The sequence below is a fragment of the Balaenoptera acutorostrata genome, chromosome 4, assembly GCF_949987535.1.
Source record: "Balaenoptera acutorostrata chromosome 4, mBalAcu1.1, whole genome shotgun sequence".
Taxonomy (NCBI): Eukaryota; Metazoa; Chordata; class Mammalia; order Artiodactyla; family Balaenopteridae; genus Balaenoptera; species Balaenoptera acutorostrata.
In genome coordinates, this window is record NC_080067.1 from 125,439,577 (window position 1) to 125,455,559 (window position 15,983).

At 43.6% G+C, this 15,983-nt stretch overlaps 1 protein-coding gene across 1 annotated transcript in view; it reads left to right on the top strand.

Annotated features, from left to right (window-relative positions):
- The first annotated feature begins 4,436 nt into the window (after positions 1 to 4,436).
- Positions 4,437 to 15,983, top strand: part of CXADR (CXADR Ig-like cell adhesion molecule) — a 49,252-nt gene continuing 37,705 nt past the window's right edge. The window contains exon 1 of the mRNA XM_007164124.3: positions 4,437 to 4,596. Within this exon, the coding sequence (XP_007164186.2) occupies positions 4,554 to 4,596 (43 nt within the window). The 5' untranslated portion in view covers positions 4,437 to 4,553. The remainder of the gene's footprint in view (positions 4,597 to 15,983) is intronic.

Sequence of the window (15,983 nt, forward strand, 5' to 3'; positions counted from 1 at the left end):
GATATTTTTAGACAAACAGAAACAAAGTTTACCTTAAAGAGATCCTCAGTAAAGGAATTTGTAAAGGACATACCTCTGGAAGAAGGAAAAGAAGTGTTTTGAGATACAAGAAGAAATGGTGAAGAAAGTGTAGACTGTTGATGAAAGGAAAACACACAATCTGAAAGTTGTGAATGAAGTTTTATTTGGGGACCTTATGAGGATATCGCCTGGGGAGCAGTCTCTCAGATAGTTACGGGGAACTGCTTTAAAGAGGTAAGGGAGGAGCCAGGATATATATAGGAGTTTTTTGCTGAAAAAAAAAACACACACATGTAGTCAAACATCAAAATATTACTGCTGGGCTTCTCTGGTGGCGCAGTGGTTGCGAGTCTGCCTGCCAATGCAGGGGACACGGGTTCGAGCCCTGGTCTGGGAAGATCCCACATGCCGCGGAGCAGCTAGGCCCGTGAGCCACAATTACTGAGCCTGCGCGTCTGGAGCCCGTGCTCCGCAACAAGAGAGGCCGCGATAGTGAGAGGCCCGCGCACCGCGATGAAGAGTGGTCCCCGCTTGCCGCAACTGGTGAAAGCCCTCGCACAGAAACGAAGACCCAACACAACCATAAATAAATAAACAAATACTTTTAAAAAAAAAAGTAAAAGTCTATTAATTAAAAAAAAAATTACTGCTAATCACAAAAAACCAGATATCTCAAGTCAGTGATTTTAGTGCTTTTCTATACGTGGGAAGATGCAAGAGTCTGGGCTCACTGAAATCATTCCTTAGACATGCATCTTAACTATCTAGGCCTAGTATCCAAAGCACAGAATGCTTCCTGTTTTTCTCCATCCTGAATTCTCCTCAGGGTGCACTATTGGGTGGGGGAGGGCAGTTGCAGTGGTTGATGGCTTGATCCTTGTAGAACTGGAATGGCCGGCAACATTCTTTGTTTATTGGAGTGGCGGGCAACATTCCCTTTCCACAAGACAAATCTAATTAGACACTGGCTACATAAAAAAAAAAAAAAAAAAAAGACAATGTATAATTATAAGGTAGACAGAATAAAAACAATGGATTACAATAAATTAGGAGAGGGATTTGATAGGGGTTAAACCAGTCTAAGATCCTTGTATTATTCAGGGGAAGAGTAAAGATGTCAATTCTCTTCAGACTTTAAAAATTTCAATATTCATGGGAACATTTCACCCCAAGTGAGGGCAGATTTTTGAATAAATATGGAGAATTAAACACATGCATCTGCCTCTACTCCTCCCAAAGAAAACCTCACTAAAATCACAGTAAATAGACTTTAAAAGGCCTCCAGGTATAAGGACAAAGAAGACAGAAGATGAAGTACAAATTTTTGGAAGCTGAAAAGCAGATGGATGAAAGTTTACTGACTGAATGCACTCAAGAAAGTTGAATTCTAGGCCAGCAATGGTCCAAATGAAGCTTCAAATAGTTTCAAAACCGAGCAGAACCCCATGGGGCCCTCCAGGGTACAAATCCTTTCTGTGTCCCCATTTCTTGTTTGTAGGAAATAGGTTTCAATCAGCCTCTTTGACCTTCCCTGAAGTCCAAAGGGCAGGTTCAAACAGTTGCTAATCAGAAAAGTGAGGGAATGCAGAAACAAAGGAAGAGCAATCAAGAAACAATAGCACAGCAATAAAGCAGGGTCCTGGTTCCTCCTCAAGGAATATACACAACAATATCTTTGAGTTCTTCTGCTGGAACTAAGGCCCCCCACCCAGGTGGAGGATGGTAACTCCAGGCTGAGCACTAGAGTCCTGGAAAAGCAACCTGTCACCTCACCACTAGCCAATCAGAAGAAAGTCTGCACACAGTGGAAGATAACAAAGACTCTAAAATCCTCCCCAAATGATTAACTGCAATTAACTCCCCCTTTTTCCCTTTAAAACTTTTCATGGTCGAGCAGAGTCTTTGGAGCTGGTTCTTGAATAACTTCACCTGGGGGTCCGTCCACCTTCTCCCCAGGTTGCTGGCCTCCTGAATAAAGCAACCTTTCCTTTCCAACCAACACTTGTCTTGAAGTGCTTGGTCCCTAAGAAAGGGCAATTTATTTAATGGTTGTGTGCTATTTGTTACCTTGGTTTGAGGATACCAAACAATCCATAATTTGTACATTCCAGAATTAATGAGATTATCTCATTACAGATTGCAGGAGACATAATTTCCAAGCTGACAACAACAACAAAGACTATTTAAGGTGTCATTAAGAAGTTTCAGACTACTGCATAATTTCAGCTACTGTTTATATGAAATAATGTACTCATAAGCCAAAGTCTAAAGATGACTTCAATTCAAATAACTTTTTTCCCCAGTTTTAATGTAATTTCTAAAAGAAAAATAGTTCACTAAATAAGATAAACTGCTCCTTTCAAAGTTACTTAAATCTTAGAGATGATACATTTGAAAAATCTGTGTTCAGTAATCTAAAGAAGTAGAAAACATTAATTTTGTGAAATTTACCTTTACTTGCTAAAAAGCTATATTAAGATGTAATGATTTGTGAGTTATTGTACAGATATTTACATACACTTTATTAATATATGAATTAAATATATTCAGTTCAACAAATACTAGAGAACCTACTATGGGCTGTGCTCCCAAGAGTAAAAAAGATGAATAATGTGCCTTTTGGCCTTCTAGGAATATTCAGAGTAAGAGAAGTGATTGATAGGTATGAAAATGCCTACCACAGAAGGAGGCAAAATGTAAGGAGTGTAAAACAAAGTACCAGAAGGAAAAGGATTAAGATGAAAATCCTTTTGGGTAATTGCTAAAGATTTCCTCTAGATGACCCCTGAGATGACCCCTGAGGGTGGGTTTGCTTTCTACTGAAGGAGACACTCAAGGTAGCAACCTGATAACAAAATGTGTGCTGCTTGGAAGTGATTAATACTAGAAGAGTCCTCATAAACAGTCTGCAATAGATATGAACTTTAATACTTAATCTCTTCTAATCTCATAAAATATAACGTGGTGCGTAAAATTTCAAGTTCCAAATATTTTATACCTTCAGTTATATCCAGTAGAATTACTGTTTCCTCAACTAATAGGAAGTCCCTAGCAGTTACTCTGGACTCTCCTTAGATCAGCCAGGATCCCACTGGAGACAAGTTAAATCAGGATCGCTGGAGTGGGGGTTCAGGTATTTGTATTTTACAAAAGTTCTCCAGATAATTTTAATGTGCAGCCAGGGTTGCAAATGACCTGCCTAAATTGTAGCTGGGCAATTTTGGTCTTCCCGATAACTGGTTTACTTTCTTTGCTAGTTCAATAAATAACAAGAATTTTCCAATATTATTTTTTATTAGCTTCCACTTTACTGACCACTTACTATGTGCCAGGCATGGTTCCAAGCATACTTTTGTGCATTGTCTCTAACTTTCATAGCTACCCTTGGAGTAGGTGCTGTTTCTAAGTTACTTGCCCAGTTACTACCCCATTCCGGAGCCCAAGAATTTACCCACTGCACAATACTGCTTCTCTCCTCACTAATTGACTCCTCATAAGGAACTGTTGTGAACACCAAAGTCTCTCAGCAGATGTAAATAAACGTTATCTGGAAAGACCAACGAAGAACAAGTAATGGAGGGCACCAGGAGGCAGAAGCGACATTGCAGGGCTGACCGGGAGATTCTGCGAGATTCAAGATCTCTAATCCCCCGGTCTCCCAACTACCACCCGCCCCCGCCCCAAGCCTTTAATCGTCCCTACTTAGCCCCGCTTTTCAACCTCACTGGTCCTTGTTGGCCAATTTCAGAGCTGGAATAACGTTTAAATACAGGGGAAGAAGCCCAATCCGGGTATTTCCCAAATTAGCTTAGTCATTACTGGAGATGGGGAAAAGCCTTCTCTAGCCTTCTTCTACACCAGCCTGAAAGGACTCTACGAGATGGGAGCAAATGCCAGGGCTGCCCACTTGGCTTCCTCTAGGGCCTTAGGTGGAAGAGCCCGCCCCAGCAGCAAACATCCAGAGATAGGAGGCGTGGCTGGAGGCTCCCACCCCTACTACCCCGAGGGGAAGGTGGGGTAGGTGCAGGCGGGGCTGACTGCTTTAGTTGCTTTTCAGGGTCCGGGGGCAGGTGGGCGAGTTTTGTCCCGTGCCTTGCCTTTAAGCCAGGGTGCGATAGCAGTTTCAGTCGTCTGGGGAGAGGGGCTGGCCCGACCCACGTGCACAAACCCAATTTAACTGAAGGCATTGAGGGGGGGGATCCGAGTTCAGGCTTGGGGAGAGTAGCTGCCGGCGCACGTCAACGCCCGAGCTCCGCTGGCACGAGTTCCTTACTCGCGTGGGTCCCAGGGCAGCCCGCCGTGGGCTCCCGGTTGCCATAGCAACCCCACGCGCCTGGCAGGGACGGCGCGCGCCGCGGGACTTCACTACTACCGGAAGTGACGTGTTTCACCTGCCGAGCGAGGGCGGGGTGGGACCGGGCTGCGAGGTGCCGCCGCAGCCAGCCGGTCGGGAACGCGCGGGGAGCCGGGTGACTGAGACCCCGGGTGAGAGCCGCCTACCTGCAGTCGTCGCCCACAGCTGGGCCGCCACCATGGCGCTTCTGCTGCCCTTCGTGCTCCTGGGCGGAGTCGTGGGTGAGTGGGGGGCAGATCGGTCCCTCGGGTCTTTATTGCCTGGCCAACCCTGGGGCGCTTGCTGCCTGCGGCCACCCGGGAACAATGAGGCTTGGGGGAGGGGGCGGGCGCGACTTGGGGGCGCTGCGGCAGTGGTGGCGGTGCGCGCGGAATTGCACCGGGGTGATTTTGCCGGACCGGGCGCGCGAGCCCCGAAGGTGGGGCCGCTGGGAGGGGAGCCCTGCGGGGCCGTGGGGTACCGGGGGGGGCGTTGGAGTGGGGGACCGAGCCCCGGGATGTGGGGCGGCGGTGAAGAGGGCTCCCCGGGCGCGGGTGGGTGGGCGCGGCGTGCCGGCTGCGCCTGGCGTCTCTCCCAGACTATTCTTTGCCGCGGGTGCGGGCTTTGCTTTATTTGCTCTTGCCCTTTCCCTTGTTAGCCGCGGTGTCGTTTCCATCGGGGTTACCCGGTTTCAAAAGCCTTGGGCGGCGAGTTTTCAGGTGTGGAGCAGTCCAAGCCAGGAGACCGAATTACAAACGCCATGATTAAATGGACACTGAGCTTTTCAGTGCCTCAGATCGTCCAAGCTACCTCTAGGAAAGAGGCGCTGAACGAACTGTAGGCTGAGCATTCTTGGTCTCATGGAAGAGGCGAGCCCAGGCACGAGCTGTTAACTAGACGGTAACTCGACGAACTGGACCGTGGAAAATCAGTAGATTCCTGCAAAAATGCAGTATTGATTTCTGCAGTCGCGGGGCAAAGTGCAAAGGAGAAATTAGTAACCTTGGTTTTGAGTTTATAATGTTTTGATTCATTTTGATGATAAGCTGACTTGTACAGGGAATTTCGAAAGGTTTCGCCAAGTAATACATGTTCGACTGCGCCTTTCTCGGGAGGGGGAAAAGGGCATTTAAAAACTGAGTGGACAAAAAAAAAAACTGAGTGGACATAAGGCATAATCGTTCGATATCTTTAAAAAACGGATTTGTTGCCATGTCCGTGCTTTAACCAACTGATATTGTTTTGTCAAAGTAAGCATTTTAGAACCAAAGGATTCATTAAACCAACCACAACAACAAAAAAATCCATCGGTGGGACCCTAGGAGGCACACTTTGTGTAGCCTCCGGAAGGATAATTTTTTTAAGCGCTCTAAAGCTGGATCGAGTGGCCCTTTCTGTTGGGATGGCTCTCTGCTTCCTGTTGAAATGTTAATTCCATTGTTGGATGCCCCAGCTGTAAGCATTACTCATGGGATCAACATTCTATTAACAAGTCTAATCTTCGATATGAGTCTATAGTGTTACCTCCACCTTTTTAAATACATATCATTTAGACATGGGTGAAATTTCCAAAGTAAAGCTTCGGGAAAAGCTAAGAGTCAGTAACCATTTTACATGATACGTTACGCCTTGTTTTGGTCAAGGACTAAACTGAAGTAGAAGTTGAGAACATTGTGATCTCTGTGGGGAAAAATGTTTTAGCCTACATCCCGAGCAGAGAAGTGGAAGAACATAAACCATATAGAGGATTCCCCCGCCCCCCCCCCACCCACCCAGGGATATCAGGATAATTGTCTGGATTTCATTTTTTTCTGGATGCCTCACTTTGGTAGGCACAATCTCAACCTAGGATATTTTGATACATATAGAGTCATTCTGCTCATATACTGTACACTATGGTACAGTGAACATCTCTTTAAAGGACTGCTGTCTTCAACTAAACTATTTTACTTCAATTTTCCAGCTTAGGAAGCAACTCAAAAACTGTAATTGATGTATGGCTTTGGGTATTTCTTCAGATACTTCTTGACATCTTAGAAATTTATTGCCATGAACTCAGTTTGAGTGGTAACAGGATTGGATTGTACAATTGGCAAAACAAGGTGGAGGCTTACATATTAAAAATTGCAGTGCTATTAGTAGATCTTCCTCTAGAGCTGTCTCTATGTGGGTTGTAGAGTTTTGTGTTGTACTCTGGTTGCTGATGGAACACTTTGATGCGTTTTTATCGCCTACCTAGTAGCAAGTCGTACCACTAGTAATAGTAGTGTAAGTAGTGGTAGAACAGTAGCAGTAGTAGTAAAAATAAAGCCTTGATTACACAGTTATTTGTTTTAAATAAATTTATTTATTTATTGGCTGTGTTGGGTCCTCGTTGCTGCGCGTGGGCTTTCTCTAGTTGTGGCGAGCAGGGGCTACTCTTCGTTGCGGTGGCTTCTCTTGTTGTGGAGCATGGGCTCTAGGCATGCGGGCTCAGTTGTTGTGGCACATGGGCTCTAGAGTGCAGGCTCAGTAGTTGTGGCGCACGGCCTTAGTTGCTCCGCGGCATATGGGATCTTCCCGGACCAAGGCTCGAACCTGTGTCCCCTGCATTGGCAGGTGGATTCTTAACCACTGCGCCAACAGGGAAGTCCCTGATTCCTCAGTTTTTAAATGCCAGGCACTGTTCTGAGGGCTTTACATACACTTATTTAATGTACCTTGCAGCCCTAGAGGATATATATGTATTATAATGATCCCTACTGTACAAGTGGAGAAACTGAGGCATGAAGTGGTTGTATAACTTTACTTGCCAAGGTCACAAATTTCCTTCTGAATCACTATGCTGCCACTTTCCTCTTTGATTACCTCTAATCAACATCTTAAATTTGTATCACTGGTTATCTGTCATTTATTAAGAACCTGCTGTTGGTTTGACCGTGTGCCAAGTACTGAAGGCCTTTATTATTAGCCTTTTAATTTCTTGATCTTAGTTGAATATTTTCAGGCCCTCTGCGAACACGAGGATCCAGGGCTTAGACTGGTGTTGTAAGCTTAAATGGCCCATGACCCAGCAGCATCATTGTCACCTAGGGATGACAGTGTCAAACCACTTGTTAGCCGTGCAGTGGCGGCAGGACCCTGTTCTCTGTGCTTCAGTTGCTGCTTGTGTCAAGAATGGGAATCCCACTATAGCAGTTGATATAGTGGGAAATGTTTATTGTTTTGCTTTACCTGGAGTTTTTTCCTTTACTTGAAAAAAAATGAAGATTGTTAGATGTGAACTTTATCCCCTCCATATGCCTCTCTCTTAATTACATTCCTGTCATTATACCACCACCAGGGCAAAAGTTGCCTCTTCTCCAAGGCAAGCCACCCAACATTGGCTCCTTACCCTATCTGTTGTGGGGTTTCCATAAAATTACCCAATATACCTCATTGCACTAGGTCAGAGGGCAGGGGCATTGCCTGCGCTTCTGTTCATTGTTGCAGTCCCGGTGTCAGCTTGTGGCACCTGGCAGACAGCAAGTGTTCAGCAAATGTTGCACGGCTGAACGTTTTCAGCCTCTTTGCCAACAGGCCTATGTATATGATATGGCTCTCTTCAGTTATATCTCTCTTTCCCTTCTCATCCAATAAAGATGGTCCTCCACTAGTGATCATTCCACTAGCCTTACTTCATTCCATTGTGAGCAGTTAAACCTCTGCTTTATCTCTGACCTCATTATTCTGTCTCACCCACCTGCTTCAGTTGCCAAAGGTACCAATAACCACGTGCCAAATCCATTTATTTCTTGAGAGCTCCTTGACACCTATTTTGGTTCTTTCCTACTCTGTTAACTTGCCCTTCACTACCTTCTTCAATAGGTCCCTTAAATGCCAGCCTCCCCCATGATTTGACCCATAGCCCTCTTCTCAGTCTCCATCTTAAACCTGGGTGACTTCATCTATCCATCACTGTACACTCAGAATTGTTGCTAGTGACTTAAAAATGTTGCCAACTCACCTCTCCTTTGAATTCTGGGCCACTATTTCCATCTGCCTAACATTCGGCATCCCACCTGAATGCACTTGAGTACCTCAGGCTCTGCAGGTCCTCAACTGAACTTCCCATTAATTAACTGATTAAATGATCCAGTCATTCAAATATCTATGGCCTACTGTATACTATGGCTGTGCTAGATGCCCCTACAATAGTACAGGCGTTTGCAAGGTGCAAAAGGTTTGGTGGAACGTTCCCAGCAGATGGAGATCTGAAAGGGTATGATGTGCCTTGGGTTCAGTGCGTATAAGGCATCTAACTAACACTTCTCTTTTTGATGTGCACCTGAGTCATTATAAGGACGTGTGGGGTGGAGCTTGAGAGTTTACATCTTAACAGGTTCCACATGACGTCACTGCTGAGTACACTTTGAGTGGACAGAGACCCAGAGACTGTGCCGAGAGCTTAGGAGATGATCCCCCAAGAGTGGCACTGAGAAGCTTGTGGAGGTGTTAAAGAAGTGAGGTTATACACTGAGGTTTATTCTCTTGAATGGTGTAGAACTCTGTAGCAGTTCTGGAGGCAGGTAGGACCAATAGATCTAATGCATTAATCCATCTGGGATGACCTGGACACAAGCAGTCCCTGTTGAAATACAGCAGAGTGGTGCTGGGCTTCCTCTTTCATCTGAAAATTGTTCTGAGGGAGATGCAGAGGAACCCGGTATCTGGTTGATTGAATGAGTGGCAAGAAAAAGTTGGAGGGAGCCGGAAAGATTTCTGGCTTGAGTGAATGATCATGTCACTAATCTATAGGGAATAAAGAAAGGAGAAGCAAGTTTTAGGGAGATGAGAGTGAGCTTTGGACAAGTTGTATCTGTGGTGCCTGAGGGGAATGGAGGTGAAAGATACCCAGTAGGAAGACTTAAGCAAAGGACTGGATCTCAGGAGAGAGGCAAAGATTGGCGATACAGAATTGAGAATCACTGCTGATAGGTGGCATCTGTGTCTGGTTAACCAGGAAAAGCAGGAAGGACTAGAAAAGAAGGTGAAATGTGATGCTGGGGAACATCAACATCTAGTAAGTAGGCAGGAGGTGAGGAACCCGGGGACAGTAAGGAGTGATGGAGAGTGCAGGAGAACTAGAGGATGAGGTGTCCCAGAAACTGATGAAGAAATGAGCCCAGTGGGTCTTACATTAGGAGATTATTGAGAACATTTGGGAAGTGATCGAATCCAGAGGGAGGACAGTACCTGTACTGAGAGTAAAGCTAGATTTTAAGAGATTGAAGAGAGGGCATCAGGTAAGTAGAGAATGAGAGATTACTTTGCACTTGCAGTTGGTTTAGTGCATGTTGCACATATGGCCTTCATTCCAGGGGACAGTAGCAGACTCCATGGGAGAAGGTAGAAGCCAGAAGATAAGAACTCTTGTGTGTGTGTGTTTATTGAAGTTTAGTTGATTAACAATGTTTCAGGTGTACAGCAAAGTGATTCAGTGTGTGTGTGTGTGTGTATATATATACACATACACACTTTTTCTGATTCTTTTCCATTATAGGTTATTACAAGGTACTGAATATAGTTCCCTGTGCTATACAGTAGGTCTTCATTGTTTATCTAGAACTCTTAACTTCCAACCACCCAGACATAGAAACTTGTTCACATGATCATTCTTCTTTAAAACGCTGTATTCCTCTTTACACGCATTCCGGGACTCTGAACCCCTTGGCTTCCCAGGGGGTGTCACTGTCTCATCCCATCTCTTATGTAGGGATACCATCAACTTTAAAAATGCTTAAATATCCCTCCTGACATGCCTTCAACCCTTATATCCCTCTTTCAGTACTGCCTGTCTCTCCTTTTCTCCACCGGATTTCTTGAAGGAGTTGCCTGCATTTGTTGACTCCATTATTTTCCTTCATATCCATTAATTCTTCCACCCTTTGCAATCTGATTTTCACCACCCTCAACTCCTGTGAAACTGCAGTGGCCGCTGTGGCTGCATCCAGTGGACATGTCACACCTTCAACCTCTTAAGTCTCTTAGCGAGAATGGCTCTATTGACTAATCTCTTTCTTCCTTGAGCTGTTTCTCATTCTCCTTTGTGGGCCCACTTTCCTCCCTCTACTTAAATGTCAGTTTCTGGCTTCAGTTACCATTTATGTCCTTACAGCCTCCAGTCTGCTTCCTGTCTCACTCTCCCAAAGCTTTGCCCATAATGTCAAACCACTCACTTGACAGCTCTGCTTAGACTTCCCACAGGTACCACCAGTTGAACCTGTCTCCAAACCACTGTTCTCTCTCACATTAAATGGCATTTTCAGCCACCAAAATGCCCAGGCAAAAATCTGGGTACCTTACTTGACTTTTCGTATTCTCTCCCCAGCTTACACCCAGTTTCTAAGTCACTTGTGTCCCTCCAGCCACTCCTGGAGGGATACAGCGTACCTCAGTGTATACCACCATCTCTTAAGATGGTTGAAGTAGCATCATAATTGGTTTTTCATTGAGTGAGGAAATAAATGGGAAAAGATGTACTAGGCAGGAGTTTCTGTTTGTTGGCTTGAGAAAAGACCTGGAAGGGAAAGAGTATTTGAAGATCAAGGATAGGTATATCGTTGAAGAGGTGAGCAGGGCTGGGCTCGGCGTCCTGCACAGGCCAGCTTTGTGGGTGTCAGCCCTGCCATGCGTTCAGTATTGGAGTGAATTTATGTTACCACTCCAGTCTCATTTTAATCCCCTGCTTGCAGCCTGTTCTCCCGTCTCCCTTCGTTTCCGCCTTTCCTCTCTCATACTCAAATCATTATCAGGTGTAACTAAGTAAAGGCAAGAATTGAGACTGGGGGCTTCCCTGGCGGCGCAGTGGTTGAGAATCTGCCTGCTAATGCAGGGGACACGGGTTCGAGCCCTGGTCTGGGAGGATCCCACATGCCACGGAGCAACTGGGCCCGTGAGCCACAACTACTGAGCCTGCGCGTCTGGAGCCTGTGCCCCGCAACAGGAGGGGCCGCGATAGTGAAAGGCCCGCGCACCGCGATGAAGAGCGGTCCCCGCACCGCGATGAAGAGTGGCCCCCGCTTGCCGCAACTAGAGAAAGCCCTCGCACGAACCGAAGACCCAACACAGCCAAAAATAAATAAATAAATAAATAAATAAATAAAGTAGCTATTAAAAAAAAAAAAAAAAAGAATTGAGACTGGGAGCTTTTGATTTGCTTCATTTGGTGGCCAGCAAGTAATGGATGTGAACGTTAAAATAATTTAAAAATTATTAAAGTAATTATTAAGGTAACCTGGAAAATAATTAAAAATTATCTAACTGAAATGAGCTTATGGCTTTATCTTACTGTCATCTACGTAGCATTTTTATTTCTATTTTTATTTATTTACGTATTTTGGCTGCGCCAGTCTAAGTTACGGCATGTGGGATCTTTAGTTGCGGCGCGCATGCGGGATCTAGTTCCCCGGCCAGGGATGGAACCCAGGCCCCCTGCGTTGGGAGCCCAGAGCCTTAGCCACTGGACCATCAGGGAAGTGCCTCCCTTGCATTTTTTTAAAGAAAACAAATCTAATGTTCTAGAATAATTGTTAGATTGGTTTTGGAATTAGATTGGCTTCTGTTAAGAATATGATGCTAAGTGGAAGTAAAGAGCAGTAACCTTTTTTAGCCCTGGCTCCTGTATTTTCTACTTAATTTCTTCAGTGGGGCTGAAATTACAAATGGTGGAGTGTGAGGGGGATGGGAGAACTTCACCTTGGCCCAGTGAAGTGGTCTGTACAGGAAGCTGGTAGTTTATGGTTTGGTGATCTCTTGGGGCTCATTTATTGATATTCTTTGTAATTTGTTCACTTTGTTGAATCCATTACTGTCTCCACGTAAAAGAAAATGGGAAGGAAGTTGAAAATGTTTCTGTATTCAGTGGCGAAATGGTGACTTAAAGGAACATTTACCTCTTTTGTGCTTTCCCACTGGTCTTTTCTGTAGGCTTTCCCTCCCCTGATTGACTCACCCTTTCTGGTTTCTAATAATGAGTTAGCCATTTAAAGTTTAAGCCTTAAAGGCCTTAGCTTGACTCAGCAGTATTTGCAGTTTATTTTAATTGGCAGGGTGCTGGTAGAAGAAAAGGTTATTGCCTGCCCTGTTGACAAAGGGAAGGTAGGATAAGGGAAGGAGATAGTAACAGTCTATTTTTAGGGTAGGTGTGAGATCAATGGCATGGTTCAGTTTGTCCTCTGATAGTTGGTGAGAAAAGGATTAATAGTCACATTAACCAATGTTTATACATACTGAGACAGTGCAAATTTCTTTACAGACTATTAAATCACTTTCATTCTTTCAAAGATATTTTACAGGTTGGAATGGGAATGACTTTGTTTCATTTACTTCTAAGAAATAAAACTTTAGATTTCAAGAAGAAGCAACATAACTAATCATGATTACTTTTTCACTTCCCTATCGTGTAACTTGTATGTTCTGTGTATTTATTTATCTATCTATTTATTTATTTATGGCTGCCTTTGGTCTTTGTTGCTGCACGAGGGCTTTCTCTAGTTGCTGCGGTGGCTTCCCTTGTTGCGGAGCACGGGCTCTAGGCACACGGGCTTCAGTAGTTGTGGCTCGCGGGCTCTAGGCACGCGGGCTTCAGTAGTTGTGGCACGCGGGCTTACTTGCTCCAAGGCATGTGGGATCTTCCCGTACCAGGGATCGAACCCATGTCCCCTGCATTGGCAGGCGGATTCTTTTTTTTTTTAAAGATTTATTTATTGATTGATTGATTCATTGATTGCTATGTTGGGTCTTCGTTTCCGCGCTAGGGCTTTCTCTAGTTGCGGCAAGCGGGGGCCACTCTTCATCGCGGTGCGAGGGCCTCTCACTATCGTGGCCTCTCTTGTTGCGGAGCACAGGCTCCAGATGCGCATGCTCAGTTGTGGCTCACGGGCCCAGTTGCTCCGCGGCATGTGGGATCTTCCCGGACCAGGGCTCGAACCCGTGTCCCCTGCATTAGCAGGCAGACTCTCAACCACTGCGCCACCAGGGAAGCCCGGCAGGCGGATTCTTAACCACTGCGCCACCAGGGGAGTTCCTGTGTGAGTTTTATAGGTTTCTCCAAAGGAAGTATGGTTTGGCTGCACAGATAAAAATGCTGTCAAGGAATCTCAAGGAATATGCAGATACGGTGAAATGAAACGTGTTGAGCCACATCTTTGCTGAATTGTTAGAGTGACTCTAGTTGACCCTCCTCAGTCTCTCAGATGCCCCAGTGAAGAGTGCTTTGAACTCTTGAATACCAGACTATTCCCATGGGGGTTTTCTTTAATGGACCAGACAAAAACTTCAAGTGTTTTGTGCCCTGGATAGTTCTACAGTAAGAATTGAGAAGACTCTTTAACCTACTTGGTTGTACACTGTGAAATCTGATACTTTTAGAATGAGCTGGTAACTCTGGGCTAGAAAAGTGATCTTACTGTGTTTTTAAAGATAGTTTCACATGCATCTAATTTGAATCCACTCTCCTGACAGACTATGGGTAGGAAGGACACATTTTTTTTTTTTTTAAATAAGGAATCAAGTTGTAAAGCCAAGGCCTTAAGTTCAATAAATTATTGCATTGGTCCGAGACAGTGCTGTCCTAGTAGAAACATATGTCATTTAAAATGTTCTGGTAGTCACATTTAAAAGTGAAAAGGAAAAGGTGAAATCAATTTGTATGTATTTTGTTTAACCCAATATATACAAAATATTAATTCCATATGTGGTCAAATTGAACATCAGTAAGATTAATTTTTTTTTTTTTTTTATACTAAGCCTTCAAAATCTGGTATTTTACCTACACCACATCTCAGTTTGCACTGGCCACATTTCACGTGCTCAGTAGCTGTGTGCGGCTAGCAGATACCCTTTTGGTCAGCACAGGTCTAGAACTTGGAGCTTTAGTTCCAGAACATTCCACCATATTTAGTTCCAGAACATTCCACTAACTAAAATAGCATGGGTGTGGTGTGCCATCAAAACAGCTTTGTCAAATGGAAAGTGCCTTTGGAACTGCTCTCATGAGATTTTATCTAAAATAATTATTTGTGTCACAGTATTCCCGTTGACAACAAGTTAAATACAGTCTCTTGTTATTTAGTTTCTTGTAATCATCAGAGCATTTGTTGCACACAAAATTATATCAGCTGTCCTTTTTTGGTAGTTATATTTTAGGTATAAGGTAGAAAAAAACAAATATATGGACAAAAATAATATTTTTGGCTTGCCTATGGGGGGAATAAATGCATTCATGGAGAGATTGAATAAGTAAGGATAGAGTGGTCCCTGGTGATGGTTGCTAGGAGATTTGAATTCATTTTGGGATATTAGAAAGGAAATCATGCCAAGATTGAGGCAGTCTTAACAACAGTTAGACATGCTTACAACAGGGTTTTTTTTTTAAATTTTTTATTGTAACTAACCTTTTCTTTATTAACTTCAGTATTTTCCATAAGTTGATAACATTTGCTTGCTTTGCTATTATGTCTCTTTGCTTTTTTTTTTTCACGTGATCTCATCTTTATAAGACACTTCACCTGAGTTTCTTTGCTTTTTTGTTGTTGTTGTTGTTTTGGCCAGGTACTCACTTTTCCTGTTTCATGTTAATTAAAGGAAGAAAAGAGAGCCTGAAGTTTTTTTTGAACAAGGAGGCAAAGGCAGATTTCTTAAAATGAAGCAATACATGTTATTTTATGAAGGTGATGAAAATATTCACTATGGCAACAGATCTGCTTTACCCATAATGCAAAATACCCTATTTGCATTTGTTTTGCCAGAGACTTCTGAAATTAGCATCTCTGTATTAGAGAACATGGGGAAAATAATATACTACATAGATTGAAAACAGGCTGAGACTTAATTTTTTTTTTTAAGGTTTAAAAAAACAAAACTTTTATTTAGAAAGGCTGAAATGATTGCATGCTAATTTGAACAGATAGGTTGTATAAGAAAATTCCATTTTTGATACCCTCCAAGAGTTGGATTCCATTGTGTGCTTTGCTCTTTCTTTAGACCTCTTAACTTCAGACTGGAGTTGAACAGAAATGTGGCTTACTCCTTTCCCCTCAATTCACTGAGAACTAATTTTATTTATTTATTTATTTATGGAAGGGTTTTCTTTTTTTTTAAATTAGTTATCTGTTTTATACATATCAGTGTATACATGTCAATCCCAACCTCCCAATTCATCCCCCACCCCGCTTTCCCCCCTTGGTGTCCATACGTTTGTTCTCTACATCTGTGTCTCTATTTCTGCCTTGCAAACTGGTTCATCTGTACCATTTTTCTAGATTCCACGTTAACGGAATATAGAAATTCCATGCTGCCTTACTTCACTCTGTATGACAGACTCTAGGACCATCCACATCTCTACAGATGACCCAATTTCGTTCCTTTTTGTGGCTGAGTAATATTCCATTGTATATATTTACCACATCTTTATCCATTCGTCTGTCAATGGGCATTTAGGTTGCTTCCATGACCTGGCTATTGTAAATAGTGCTGCAATGAACATTGGGGTGCATGTGTCTGTTTGAATTATGGTTTTCTCTGGGTATATGCCCAGTAGTGGGATTGCTGGGTCATATGGTAATTCTATTTTTAGTTTTTTAAAGCACCTCCATATTGTTCTCCATAG